The 12641-nt window shown below is 40.4% G+C and overlaps 2 protein-coding genes across 4 annotated transcripts in view; one reads left to right on the top strand and one right to left on the bottom strand.

Annotated features, from left to right (window-relative positions):
- Window positions 1-233: 233 nt before the first annotated feature.
- On the bottom strand, window positions 234-11946 carry LOC102784311 (peroxisomal succinyl-coenzyme A thioesterase-like). 3 transcript variants are annotated; one of them, XM_087840682.1, is made up of 12 exons: window positions 11890-11946; window positions 6742-6867; window positions 4145-4354; window positions 3514-3613; window positions 3192-3382; window positions 2937-3112; window positions 2700-2816; window positions 2490-2569; window positions 1149-1242; window positions 954-1034; window positions 595-730; window positions 234-479 (listed from the first exon to the last, which is right to left on the bottom strand). In XM_087840682.1, the coding sequence occupies exons 2-12, from the start codon at window positions 6848-6850 to the stop codon at window positions 379-381; spliced, it is 1395 nt and encodes a 464-aa protein (XP_087696808.1). In that variant the 5' UTR covers window positions 6851-6867; window positions 11890-11946; the 3' UTR covers window positions 234-378. The 3 variants fall into 3 exon arrangements, with proteins under 3 accessions (XP_087696808.1, XP_087696810.1, XP_087696809.1); XM_087840684.1 differs by lacking the exon at window positions 11890-11946 and adding an exon at window positions 8117-8378; XM_087840683.1 differs by lacking the exon at window positions 11890-11946 and adding an exon at window positions 7323-8050.
- The window catches only part of sys1 (SYS1 golgi trafficking protein), a 40326-nt gene continuing 32589 nt past the window's right edge, over window positions 4905-12641 (top strand). The window contains exon 1 of the mRNA XM_087840687.1: window positions 4905-5054. The gene's annotated coding sequence lies outside the window, so the exon portion shown is untranslated. The remainder of the gene's footprint in view (window positions 5055-12641) is intronic.

Here is a 12641-nt window from a genome sequence, read left to right as displayed (position 1 = left end):
GGATACACAAACTGAGAAATAGGAGGAAAGGCCAAGCTGACTGGTGCCATCTTTTAGAAAGACAAATAACAGACATGTGTGTACATGTAATGCAGTCCAGCTAAGAAAATTAACACCTATACTACTTGTTGAGTAGTATAGGCGCAGCTGTACCTGACAGCCCAACATGTGTGGATCTAAACTGCTGAAAGCTTTCTTTTCCTTTGTACCGTGCAGATTGACTCATACTGGCCCAAATAGTTTTTAAATGAGTTTTATTTATTTATTTATTTTTTTAAACCAAGTTGCACACCAGTTGTAGGACATCTTTCACAGCTCAAACAAATGCAGGATTTCAGAATCATGTTAACGATGGATTATTGGAGATTATGTGGAGATTCACCGCCTCAGATGGGTTTCCATAAACTCTAGGATCCTCTTCCAGGAATCTTCTTGAGCAGCAGCGTGGGGTGCGGGGTGACCTCCCCACAGAGTGAATACTGCAGGGAAGAACAAAAAAACAAAAAAAACCCCAAAAACAACAAACTGCAAATTTATTTACCATTATATATGGTATTCTTAATAAAATACAATGGGAGGAAAACTTTAGCTCACATTTCTCTGGTTTGGCTCTCCATAGAGACGCTCTTGCACACGGTGCGTAGGGTGGCTCGATCAGGTGACCGGCGCCGGGATATGACAAACGGGTAAACAGCTGGGATTTACCTGCAGACCTCAGGGCCTCCTCAATCTGATGACCAGTGATCAGAGTAAACAATGAAACAGTGTGCAGTCAGTCCACACAGACAATATACAAAACTGCATTCAGGTGACTATAAATGACTCTGTTGTATTCTTAGAGTGTTTTAATACATTTCAGTAGACATCAAGAGTCTCCAAATAATACATACAGGACAGCATAACATTTAAAATGTAATCTGTAATTGTAATAAAAGTAAAATAAGTTAATTTACCACATCTGCATTCTCTGTGCTTGCAGCACACTGATCGTCTTCACCCACTATGTACATGAGAGGACAGGTGATGTTCTTTACCTACAAAAAGAAAATAAGAGAAAACAAAAAAAAAAAATCAATAATATAGAGCAGAGATTACTGAGCTCTATGCACATGTGCTTCTCTATGCATGTGTGATGGGCAGAGAAAAACCTTCTGTTTGTTCTCAGGGGGCAGATTATCCGGCAGAGAGACATGTCTGAAACTCACATGGCCTCGATCATCGAGCTCCCAATGTTTCTGGTCACTTAAAGAGCAGAACAGGACAGAGATGGTACTGTTTGTTAACACCTACTCATGAAAATCTTAAAAACAGCGATTACTATGTCAGCCCTGGAGTAGACTGAGGATCCTGAACTAGATAAAAGTCCAGGTTACAATTATGTTTTTGGACCACAACATACTTTTGTAAGGTACATCACCACACTGGATTTTAAAGACTCAATATGATTGAAGTTAAGACTTTCAAGTAGAATTCATTAGGTTTTACGAGAGCATTTCATTAACTGTTGCAAAATCAAAACAAATTTACGAGAGAGTTCGCAAAAACCTGCAGCTAAAGTGTATCACAGAATTATTTCCATGGTTAACAAAAAGAACTTCACAACACCTAACCAAGTCAAGATCACTCAACAGATACAGTCGTATCACCGTTAATGCGTGCAATCAGCAGATGGCTTTCATGGGTCAAGATTATTCTGTACCAGAATGACTGGGAAAGAAAAGCATGGCAAGGAAAAGGAAAAAGGTCATGAAATTAAGCATAATATATCATCTGTAATTAAATGTTACCCAGGTCTGACACACTCCACACACCCAATAAAGAGTTTGTTGGGTGCTTGTTAGTTTGTTGCCACAGCAAAGCCAAATTAGTTTAACGGATTTCAAATGATTGTCAATAAATACCCCACAAATGTAGCAGAGTAATTTTCCTAATATGAGCCCTTTCCTAACATATGAGACACAGCGCTGCTATCAAATTCAAACAGACTTCATATTTTTCTCAGTTTAGAGATTTTCTTTGCTCCATTGTGACTAAAGTAGGAGTTTATGAAATGTGCAAATCATTGCACCAACTGTTTTGGAATTGGGTCTGTATATTGCACTTAAAGCATACTGTAAACACATAATTTCACTGAAACTCAACATAACCTTGCCCCAATCAGGTTCACCATAAGTTACCACCATGATTTATCCAGATTAAAAGAGAGCCACAAAGTACACTATTAAAATCAGTCCTTATATTTAAAATTTGTTAGACTGCCCATCTTAATGTGGGATTTTGTTAAAAATCCAGTGGAGAGGTGTACAGAGGCCACGCTATCAAAATAAAAAGCATCACTGTCCAGAAATCGAAACCAACATTAAAATAAGAAATATCTATAAGTACTCTGTACTTATAAGTGACACCAGAAGTGAACGGTTCAAATAGACTGGATAAATCATCATCATCATCATCATCTCAGAGTAGAATCTAAAGTAACCAGCCATTACCTCTCAATCGTTTTGGTCTTGCCATCTTCATCTAACAGCGGGCTTCCTACTGGCCCGTTAATACAAATCAAACATGATGGCTGGAAAGGGGAACAAATGAATGTTAACGTCATTCATAATTGCCTGTCTATCAGATTTGTATTTTTCATATGCAAATAACAATGTGATGATCATACGGCAGATTTCAAAACAGGTGAGTTTGGGACGCACTTTAACACCAATCCTAGTGGCGATGCGAAGGGTCAGGCAGACTCCAAAGGAGAGGCCAATGACCCCAACTCTGTCTGCATCGACCTGACAGTGATCTTGAAGGAGCTGGAAGGCTGACTGACCAAACAAAATAAATAGGGACATTTTAAGAGAGTGACAAAAACATTACAAACAAATACAAGGCTGTTAGGTTAAATCCAGTGCTTATACACTGAAACTCGGACAAAGTTATCCTACTTTGAAATACAAATCGCCAACACTCATTATGTCTGGTGGTCCAGGTAAGTCTTTGTGCCCCATGTAGGCAACAGAAAGACTCGCAAATCCCCTGGAGGCAAAAAGTGCAGAGCGGTACTCCGACAGTCCTCCACCCATTCCCCACAGATCCAGCATAGCAGGAAAAGGGCCCGGGCCTGCAGGAAATCAGCATGTGAAGTTCAGTGACTGCTGACTAAGGCACTGTCAATAAATGCCACTTCAGTGACCGCTCACCAGGAGGTAAGAATAATGTTCCTACGATTTTGTTCTGACGAATCTCTATTCTCCTCACTCCTGGCGCCATGTACCAGCGCTCAACGGTTACAGCTGCCAGCTCAGTGCTCTGCCCCTCACTGGGTGAAGTGTGGCCCTCCAGTAAGGAGATGTTCACTATGTATGGCGTCTCCACGTTTCTTTTCCTAAGCCTGTGATCAGCATTTACATTTACACAGAGAAAGAAGCAGTCAGTGAAGCCAGAAATGTAGAATGAATGAAAGAATCCTTTAGCTGTATTTTTAAGTGCGCAACATAAGAAGCAGCTGGATTTGAAACCTGCCTCAGAACTTCTCTGCTTCCGAGTGCGGGCTCCAAAGCCCAGAAGAGTCCCATCGGCTCACAGCCTAAATAAGAACCTCCAACTGAATGATCGCTGGTCACTATTCAGGTAAGAACAGAGACAAAAATAAAATTAAACACTGCCTGCATAAAAGCCTGGTTAATATCTCTTCACACAATCCTTACTGTCTCCCTGTTAAAAGGGAGTCTGATTATTTTCTTTCTACAATATAAAGTGCCTTGAAGCTACTGTTGATAAGAAATGGCGTGCACAATATAAATAAAATAAAATTGAACTGAATTGAATTAATATAACATGACTGCCACAGGATGTCTCCACAGTAAACACATTAAATATTAACCTGTGACTTTTATCAATAATTACTTGCAGCTTGCAGATTAAAATGACAAACACTTTGTTCAATTTAATTTCAGCATGTTTGTTTTTTGTTCCATTTTGTTTTTAAATACAATAAAAATGTCAAACTCTGCCACCGGCACAGTGAGCATCTCAACATTATTGCCCTGCGTATATGCCCCACATGCCAGCTGCTTTTGTTTATGTGGACATCTATATATTACAGAAACTGTCTACTATGTCACCCAACAGCACTTAGGAGTATTTCACTCACAGTTGATGCTCTTGCTCGCATTTGTTGTATAATGAGCAAACGCCTCCCACAGATCTCCCTCCTCACTGTGCATTTGTGCGCACACTGTGACAGGATAATTTTGAGACAGGAAATGCCCTTTAATGCTGATCTGTTCATCTATGAGCGCACGACCAGGAGCGGCTGTCAGCAAAGGGCTTTGTCTAAAGCTGCTCTTCCTCCGAACTTCACCTGTTAAAAAAACAAACATATATATATATATACATATATATATATACATATACATACATATACATATATATACATATATACATATACATACATATATATACATATATACATATACATACATATATATACATATATACATATATATATACATATATACATATATACATACATACATATATATATACATACACATATATACATACATACATATATATATACATACACATATATATATATATATATATACATACACATATATATATATACATACACATATATATATACATATATATATATATATATATATATATATATACATACATATATATATATATACATATATATACATATATATACATATATATATATATATTAGGGGTGCAACGATACTCGTATCGATATTGAACCGTTCGATACAGTGCTTTCGGTTCGGTACGCATATGTATCGAACAATACAACATTTTTAATTTATTTTATCAACTTTCCTTCTGACGGTGCTGTCTGTGTTGAGCGCTCAGTGGATCTGCGCTCGACAGTGCAGCCTAGGCGGAGTAGTCGAACGCAGATTCACTGAGCGCAGGGCAAGCTAGCTAGACAGAAGCTAAGCTCGTTGCAACATGGCAAATTGAACCTCCCCCACCCTCATTCAGATCTGGCGTCTGGAACTATTTTGGTCTTCATGTGACGTATGACCCTGAAGGTAAGCGAGTCATGGACTAAAGTAAAACAGTATGTCAGATGTGCCAAGCAATGCTCAATTACATGAGTGGGAACTAGTGTGTTAGCGCAGTTAGGTCGTTAATGTGTTGACTCTGTCCAGCCCCACACACGGGGCAATCCGCGGTAGCTCGTTAATGGAGATTTGCCGTGTTGTGGCGTTAACCTAATTTCAGATTAAGGCTGACAGCACTAATGGGAACACAACGAATATGACTGCACATTTACCTGATAGCATCCTAGTGCAAAGACAAGTGGAAGCAGACAAAAACAACAAGCACGCATACAAACTTTACCGAGTCATTTAGACAGCCGTTAGCACATGATTCTCCTTATGGGGACCTGATATGTTTAATATGCTGCTGAGAATATAGCCCAGAAGAAGCGTATAGTATAGCTTTTATTTTGGAAAGAGACATTTATCTGTAATAAACTCTCTTTTCCAAAGATGAGTGATTACTCGATCAGATACAGGGCTCGCAAAATCGCTAGCGATTTTTCCAGTCGGGCTGCCCTGCTCTGCTCGTCGGCCTATCGTAGGAAGGAAAATATATGTCAATGCTTTTGCATTCTTTCGGAAATGTAGCTGGGTAATTATGTCATTGGCATCGGTGAGCCACTGTCAATATGTGACATATTGAAATAGCGTTTGAATTTGCGCTTGTTTTTTGCGTTCACTTTGCAATCGCGCGAACTGTGTATAGAGAGCGACAGCACTGATTGGTGAGTGATGATAATTTGCGCACCAATTCCTCTGGCATCGTCTTATCAATCGTTAGCTTACTATGCAAACATGACAAGTGAAATCTCCCGCAGCAAGCTTAAACATGTGAGAGGTTAATCGCGCAGAGAATCGCTGAGCGTTATGTTAGTGCGTGTGTAAAAGCAGCAGGATATATATTTTAGTTCTGCTGAGCCAAATAAGACAGGTCAGGCTGAAGAAGTGACAGCCAAAGAAAAGCTTACCACAAAACGGAAAAGTTATGACAACTCAGACTATAAGGCAAAAAGAAAGAGCAGCTTTATGGTTTCATGGACAAAAGAATTTCTGTGGCTGCAATATGATGAGCTAAATAACCAGGTCTACACATAAGTGGTCCGCAGGTGCGCATTCGCTGTCAAAATAAAAAAACGCGCACAAGATAAGAAGTTGCAACGCGTGTTTGCATACATAAGATTTTCAGGAGGAGGACAGACATTTGTTTAGAACTCATAAAGATGTCGAAGAAGCTCCTTTAAGCAATTACTTTGGTGTTCCTCCACCTCCAAAGAAATGTCAGAAGGAGTCCGAACCACAAAAGAAGCGCGTATTCTCGGAAAAGTGGTTGCAGGAGGTGAGCTGGCTTCAAACAAATGATGAACGCACAGAGAGGTGGTGCAGAATGTGCCGTGAAAATTTAATAAATGACAAATTAATAAAAAGGCATGAACATTTTTTTTGTATCGAAAAAATATCGAACCGTGACACCAAAGTATCGAACCGAACCGAACCGTGAATTTTGTGTATCGTTGCACCCCTAATATATATATATATATACACATACAAATAAAACCGAGAACTTCGGATACAGACACTCTTCAGGCATGTACAGATAAAAAAATGATACCGATCATCTTTGATATTAAAAAAAACAAAACAAAACAAAAAACCCCTCAAATATTATTCTTACCAACAGCATGCTGAAGACCAGGCAGTTTCCCACGCACACTGATGCACGACATCCTCCTCTTTTCTATGAGCTGCCATATTCTTGTCACACTCATATGTGCCCTGAACATTATGGTCTTTCTTGACACTATAAACACAAAGTAAATATCAAATACAAAACACTTAAAATCAAAGTAAAGGGTTAAATATCAATAACTACAACTAATCCAAGGTTGGACAGCATGCTCTGCTGTCAGGTTCTGTCTAAGATTTGCTCTTGTGTTAGAGATTAACCTTAGACCTTTTCACATGTGTACTGTATTTAAAAAAAAACAAACAAAAAAACTGCAAAGCTCTCCTTTGTAACTTGGATTTCTTTTAAGTCTGCCTTACTAATGTGAATTAATAATGCTGGTTACAATTACTGTTTAACTTGAGTTCTGAATTCATGATCAAAATCATCCACCATACGTTCAGGTTTCACCCACATGTGACTATTTCCCGTGAGTGTCAAGCTAGTCTTGATCCACCCATCATTTCTATACATGTTCTAAGGAAAACTGGGAAATAGGTGCAGTGATTTACTAAAACATGCAAACTTACACAGAAATATGAAGCAAAAGCTGAGTTTATACCAATCTAACGAGTGTGAACGTCAATATTGTCCAACACAGTCATTTCTTGGAGTAGTCTTCAGGAATAGTTCTCCAGGCTTCTTGAAGGACATGCAAGGCTCCTCTTTGGATATTGGCTGCCTTTGGAGGCTAATCCATGACTGCTACATTGTGTGTTTTCTTTCCAGATGTGTTTTTACTGAACTGGCAGTGTGTTTGTGATTACTGCTGAAAAATGCAGCTGTTGCCAATCACATGCTTTCTGACTGGCTAAGGCTGACAGCACATTTCGACATTCAGAATTCCTTCAATTTTAACAAGTTCTCCCCACCCCTACCTGAAATTCATCCCTAAACCACGACATAGTCCCCAGCTTGTTTTACAGGTGACTGCAGACACTCGCTGTTGTACCGTTCTCTTGACCTCCTCCAACAATTTGAACCAAAATTTAAAAGCTGGATTGAAATAAAATATAAAACGTGGGTTGGCTCGAGACTTTACAGTCAGACAGTACTGTGACTGTATCTCAATCTGATAACGCCATACTCAGATGTGTTAATGGAAGCAGATTTTTATAAATGAATCTTATAAAACTGAATCCAATTTCACTGAGTATAGAGTACATGTGCACAATATTAAGGTACAAAGCCTCAATTTTCACCAGAGGGGGAAAATGCTAAATTATACTCTTTCGCTGTGTTTAATAATTATTTTAGCATAAAGTATGAATCTGCAAAAAAAAAAAAAAAAAAAAGAATAAGGAAAAGAAAATGACATAATTACCTCTGAAAGGTATTTGGAAAAATAAAACTGGAGCAATAAGCCTGGAAACCGTCAATAAAAAGCTTTCGCAAGGTGAAAAGTGGATGTCGGTTGCAGCTGCACAAACGCGCATCCCATATCCCCCAACTTCAAATCATTAACTTGTGAACCCTTTGCCCGAGCAGAGGAACCGTTTCACATAGATTAACTTGATATACAATACATATATATATACACACACGTGTATACACACACACACACGCGTGTACACACACATATACAGTGGGGCAAAAAAGTATTTAGTCAGCCACCGATTGTGCAAGTTCCCCCACTTAAAATGATGACAGAGGTCAGTAATTTGCACCAGAGGTACACTTCAACTGTGAGAGACAGAATGTGAAAAAAAAATCCATGAATTCACATGGTAGGATTTGTAAAGAATTTATTCGTAAATCAGGGTGGAAAATAAGTATTTGGTCACCTCAAACAAGGAAAATCCCTGGCTCTCACAGACTGTAACGTCTTCTGTAAGAAGCTTTTCTGTCCCCCACTCGTTACCTGTATGAATGGCACCTGTTTGACCTCATCATCTGTATAAAAGACACCTGTCCACAGCCTCAACCAGTCAGACTCCAAACTCCGCCATGGCCAAGACCAAAGAGCTTTCGAAGGACACCAGGAAAAGAATTGTAGACCTGCACCAGACTGGGAAGAGTGAATCTACAATAGGCAAGCAGCTTGGTGTGAAAAAATCAACTGTGGGAGCAATCATCAGAAAATGGAAGACATACAAGACCACTGATAATCTCCCTCGATCTGGGGCTCCACGCAAGATCTCATCCCGTGGGGTCAAAATGATCATGAGAACGGTGAGCAAAGATCCCAGAACCACACGGGGGGACCTGGTGAATGACCTGCAGAGAGCTGGGACCAAAGTAACAAAGGTCACCATCAGTAACACACTACAACGGCAGGGAATCAAATCCCGCAGTGCCAGACGTGTTCCGCTGCTGAAGCCAGTGCATGTCCAGGCCCGTCTGAAGTTTGCCAGAGAGCACATGGATGATACAGCAGAGGATTGGGAGAATGTCATGTGGTCAGATGAAACCAAAGTAGAACTTTTTGGTATAAACTCAACTCGTCGTGTTTGGAGGAAGAAGAATACTGAGTTGCATCCCAAGAACACCATACCTACTGTGAAGCATGGGGGTGGAAACATCATGCTATGGGGCTGTTTTTCTGCCAAGGGGACAGGACGACTGATCCGTGTTAAGGACAGAATGAATGGGGCCAAGTATCGTGAGATTTTGAGCCAAAACCTCCTTCCATCCGTGAGAACTTTGAAGATGAAACGAGGCTGGGTCTTCCAACATGACAATGATCCAAAACACACCGCCCGGGCAACAAAGGAGTGGCTCCGTAAGAAGCATTTGAAAGTCCTGGAGTGGCCTAGCCAGTCTCCAGACCTCAACCCCATAGAAAATCTGTGGCGGGAGTTGAAAGTCCGTGTTGCTCGGCGACAGCCCCAAAACATCACTGCTCTTGAGAAGATCTGCATGGAGGAATGGGCCAAAATACCAGCTACTGTGTGTGCAAACCTGGTAAAGACCTATAGTAAACGTTTGACCTCTGTTATTGCCAACAAAGGTTATGTTACAAAGTATTGAGTTGTATTTTTGTTATTGACCAAATACTTATTTTCCACCCTGATTTACGAATAAATTCTTTACAAATCCTACCATGTGAATTCATGGATTTTTTTTTCACATTCTGTCTCTCACAGTTGAAGTGTACCTCTGGTGCAAATTACTGACCTCTGTCATCATTTTAAGTGGGGGAACTTGCACAATCGGTGGCTGACTAAATACTTTTTTGCCCCACTGTATATGCCAAACAACATTACCTTACAAACGCAGCGGCAACCAGTGCACACAAAGCTCCGACTAAGAAAAAGGCAAACTTTAAGTTAAAAAAAAATCAGGAACACCTGGCAAGGGGGGCGTGCCAGATCCGGTCACCATGGGTTAAATAATGTTTTCTTTTTAAAATCATTAATCACGAAGTCAGTCCTTTCTAAAGCTCAGAACTCACCTCCCAAAAGCTTCACACATCAACAACCCTGAAAGTGGTTCTACTTGACCCCAACCAGAAAAAAATAAATCCTCTTATAGCCTGATAAGTTCCAGAAAAACGACTTTTTACTTGATACCAGACTGAATTGTCCATATTCCACATTTTTTCCTCCTATTTTAAATAAGAAAACTTTATTATTAGTGAAATACAGTATTTCTGAGCAATATCCATTATTTTAAAACCACTGCATTTTACTGAAGCGACATATATTTATTGATTATTAGTGTTTTGTTTATTTTTTAACAGGGACGGTGTACATTAATAAACATCTGTAAATATACACAATACAACTTTAAATGTACTAGAATTAGCCATAGGTTTTAATTTGTAGACCCTGGGCAGATTTTTAAACAACCCCCCCATCCATCCATCTTCTTCCCCTAATCCAGGGCCAAATCAGGGGGGCAGCGGCCTAAGCAGAGAAGTCTACCTCCTCCATCTTATTCGGGGGAACACCATGGCATTCCCAGGCCAGCTGAGAGATATAATCTCTCTAGCATGTCCTAGTTCTGCCCCAGGGGCTCCTCCCTGTGGGACATGCACAGAACACCTCACCCAGGAGGCATCCTTGTCAGATGCCTGAACCACCTCAACTGGCTTTTTTTGATGTGGAGGAGTAGTCGCTCTACCCTGAGCCCTTTCCAGATGGCCAGACTCCTCAACCTATCTTTAAGGGAGAGGTCAGCCACCCTTCGGAGGATGCTCATTTCCGCTGCTTGTATCTGCAGTCTCATTCTTTCACTACCCAAAGCTTGTGACCATAGATAAGAGTAGGGACATAGATCAACTGGTAAATCGAGAGCTTCGCTTTTAAGCCCAGCTCTCTCTTCACCACAATGGACCAGTACAGCATCCGCATCACTGCAGCCACAGAACCAATCCATATGTCACCAAGGAATTGCTTATCTGCCTCAGTGACCTCATTCTCTGTGATGGACGACTTGTCCCCGCTCGTCTTCAGACTTTTGGTGCTGTAAGCCAGGGAGATGGCCTCCACAATCCAATGGGAGACCCCAGGTTTAAACGGAGCCCTACCTCTGGCTGGATTAGCAAAGCAGACAAATAACTGGTCAAATAAATACACATTCTGAATTAATCAACATAGCAAACGCAGCAGACACAGGAAATGCAGCCCAACTCCCTCAGGGAGGTGTCTGTGAAGCCATGGATTAAAGACTGGCGACCAAGTGCTCAACCTTGGGCAGTCACTCTGCACCAGGGAAGGGCCCTGGTAACCCTATCCCAGGCAGGATGAACTGTTTTCTAGAACTTCTACTCATAGGTGTTTTTAAAATGGTCTTTGTCTGGTCCCTGACCAAGGACTAGGGTTGGCAACTGTCCTGTTTTAGCAGGGACATCCCATATAATCAGCAAAATTGGTTCATCCCTTATTCTACTTTAAATGTTATGTATGATCATTACATGCAATGTCACATATAGTGCATATTTACACTATGCCCAGCTGGTTGTGCATTGTGCTTCTGGTACTCCAGAGCAGGGCCGTGCAGAGACGTTTAAAGGGGCGGGTGCTCAAAGCTGAAAAGGGGCACATTGAACCAGGCTGAATAACAACAACACACATTCATCAAGAATCTAATATGGAATCGCATCATACTATATCACTGTTGTGAGGTGGCGACAAGGCAAAGCCTATGTTTTACCTGATGGGTACAATGTTGCTGTTGAGGGGTTTCTGCTGCTCCTGCTGGAGGGCAGGGCTGTGTTGATCTGAGACTGTAGACATTAAAAAGTCCATAGGAGAGATGGTAGCTGATTAAACAAGTGTCATGAGATAATAACAAAATGCAAAGATTGGTGACAGCGCTTGGAACCATAAGGCAACAAAAAACTGTGAGAAATAAATTAGGGTCTGCCTGTGAATCACTCTTTGCTTCTCTTCTTCCTTCCATCCCATCATTTCATATATCACTCTCCACTTGCTGTCTATCTGATAACAAGGCACAACTTGCTATTGCAATAAACTATAATCTAATTATCCTCACCTAACAACTCTTGCACTTAATCTATAATAAAATGATGACAGAAAAATGTTATAGCACTGCCTTTAGTAGCCTCACACAGCTCCTACTGTTTCCTCCTCATGTCCTTACCGGGCATGTCTGGACAATGTTATATCATGAGTAATAATTTAAAAAGATCCATATACATAAAACAAACACATGCAGGCACACACAGTGACATTTTAGACCTTCTTCAGAATACTGTATATACTATGGGCATCACTGTGCTGCTCCAGAATCCTTACATTATTATTTATTACTAGAGCTACAATAATAAAGCAATGAGGAGGGGGAAGTAATAAATATGAAATAATGTATTTATGATGATTCCATTTGTTTCACTATCCACTCTGTGCAGGGAGAAAGTTTATTACATTTTTAAACTGTAGAGA

The sequence above is a fragment of the Neolamprologus brichardi genome, chromosome 5 (genome assembly GCF_056152115.1).
Source record: "Neolamprologus brichardi isolate AB-2024 chromosome 5, ASM5615211v1, whole genome shotgun sequence".
In the NCBI taxonomy this organism is placed as follows: Eukaryota; Metazoa; Chordata; class Actinopteri; order Cichliformes; family Cichlidae; genus Neolamprologus; species Neolamprologus brichardi.
Note: the sequence above shows the minus strand (reverse complement) of the source record. Positions and strands in the feature narration are given on the sequence as shown.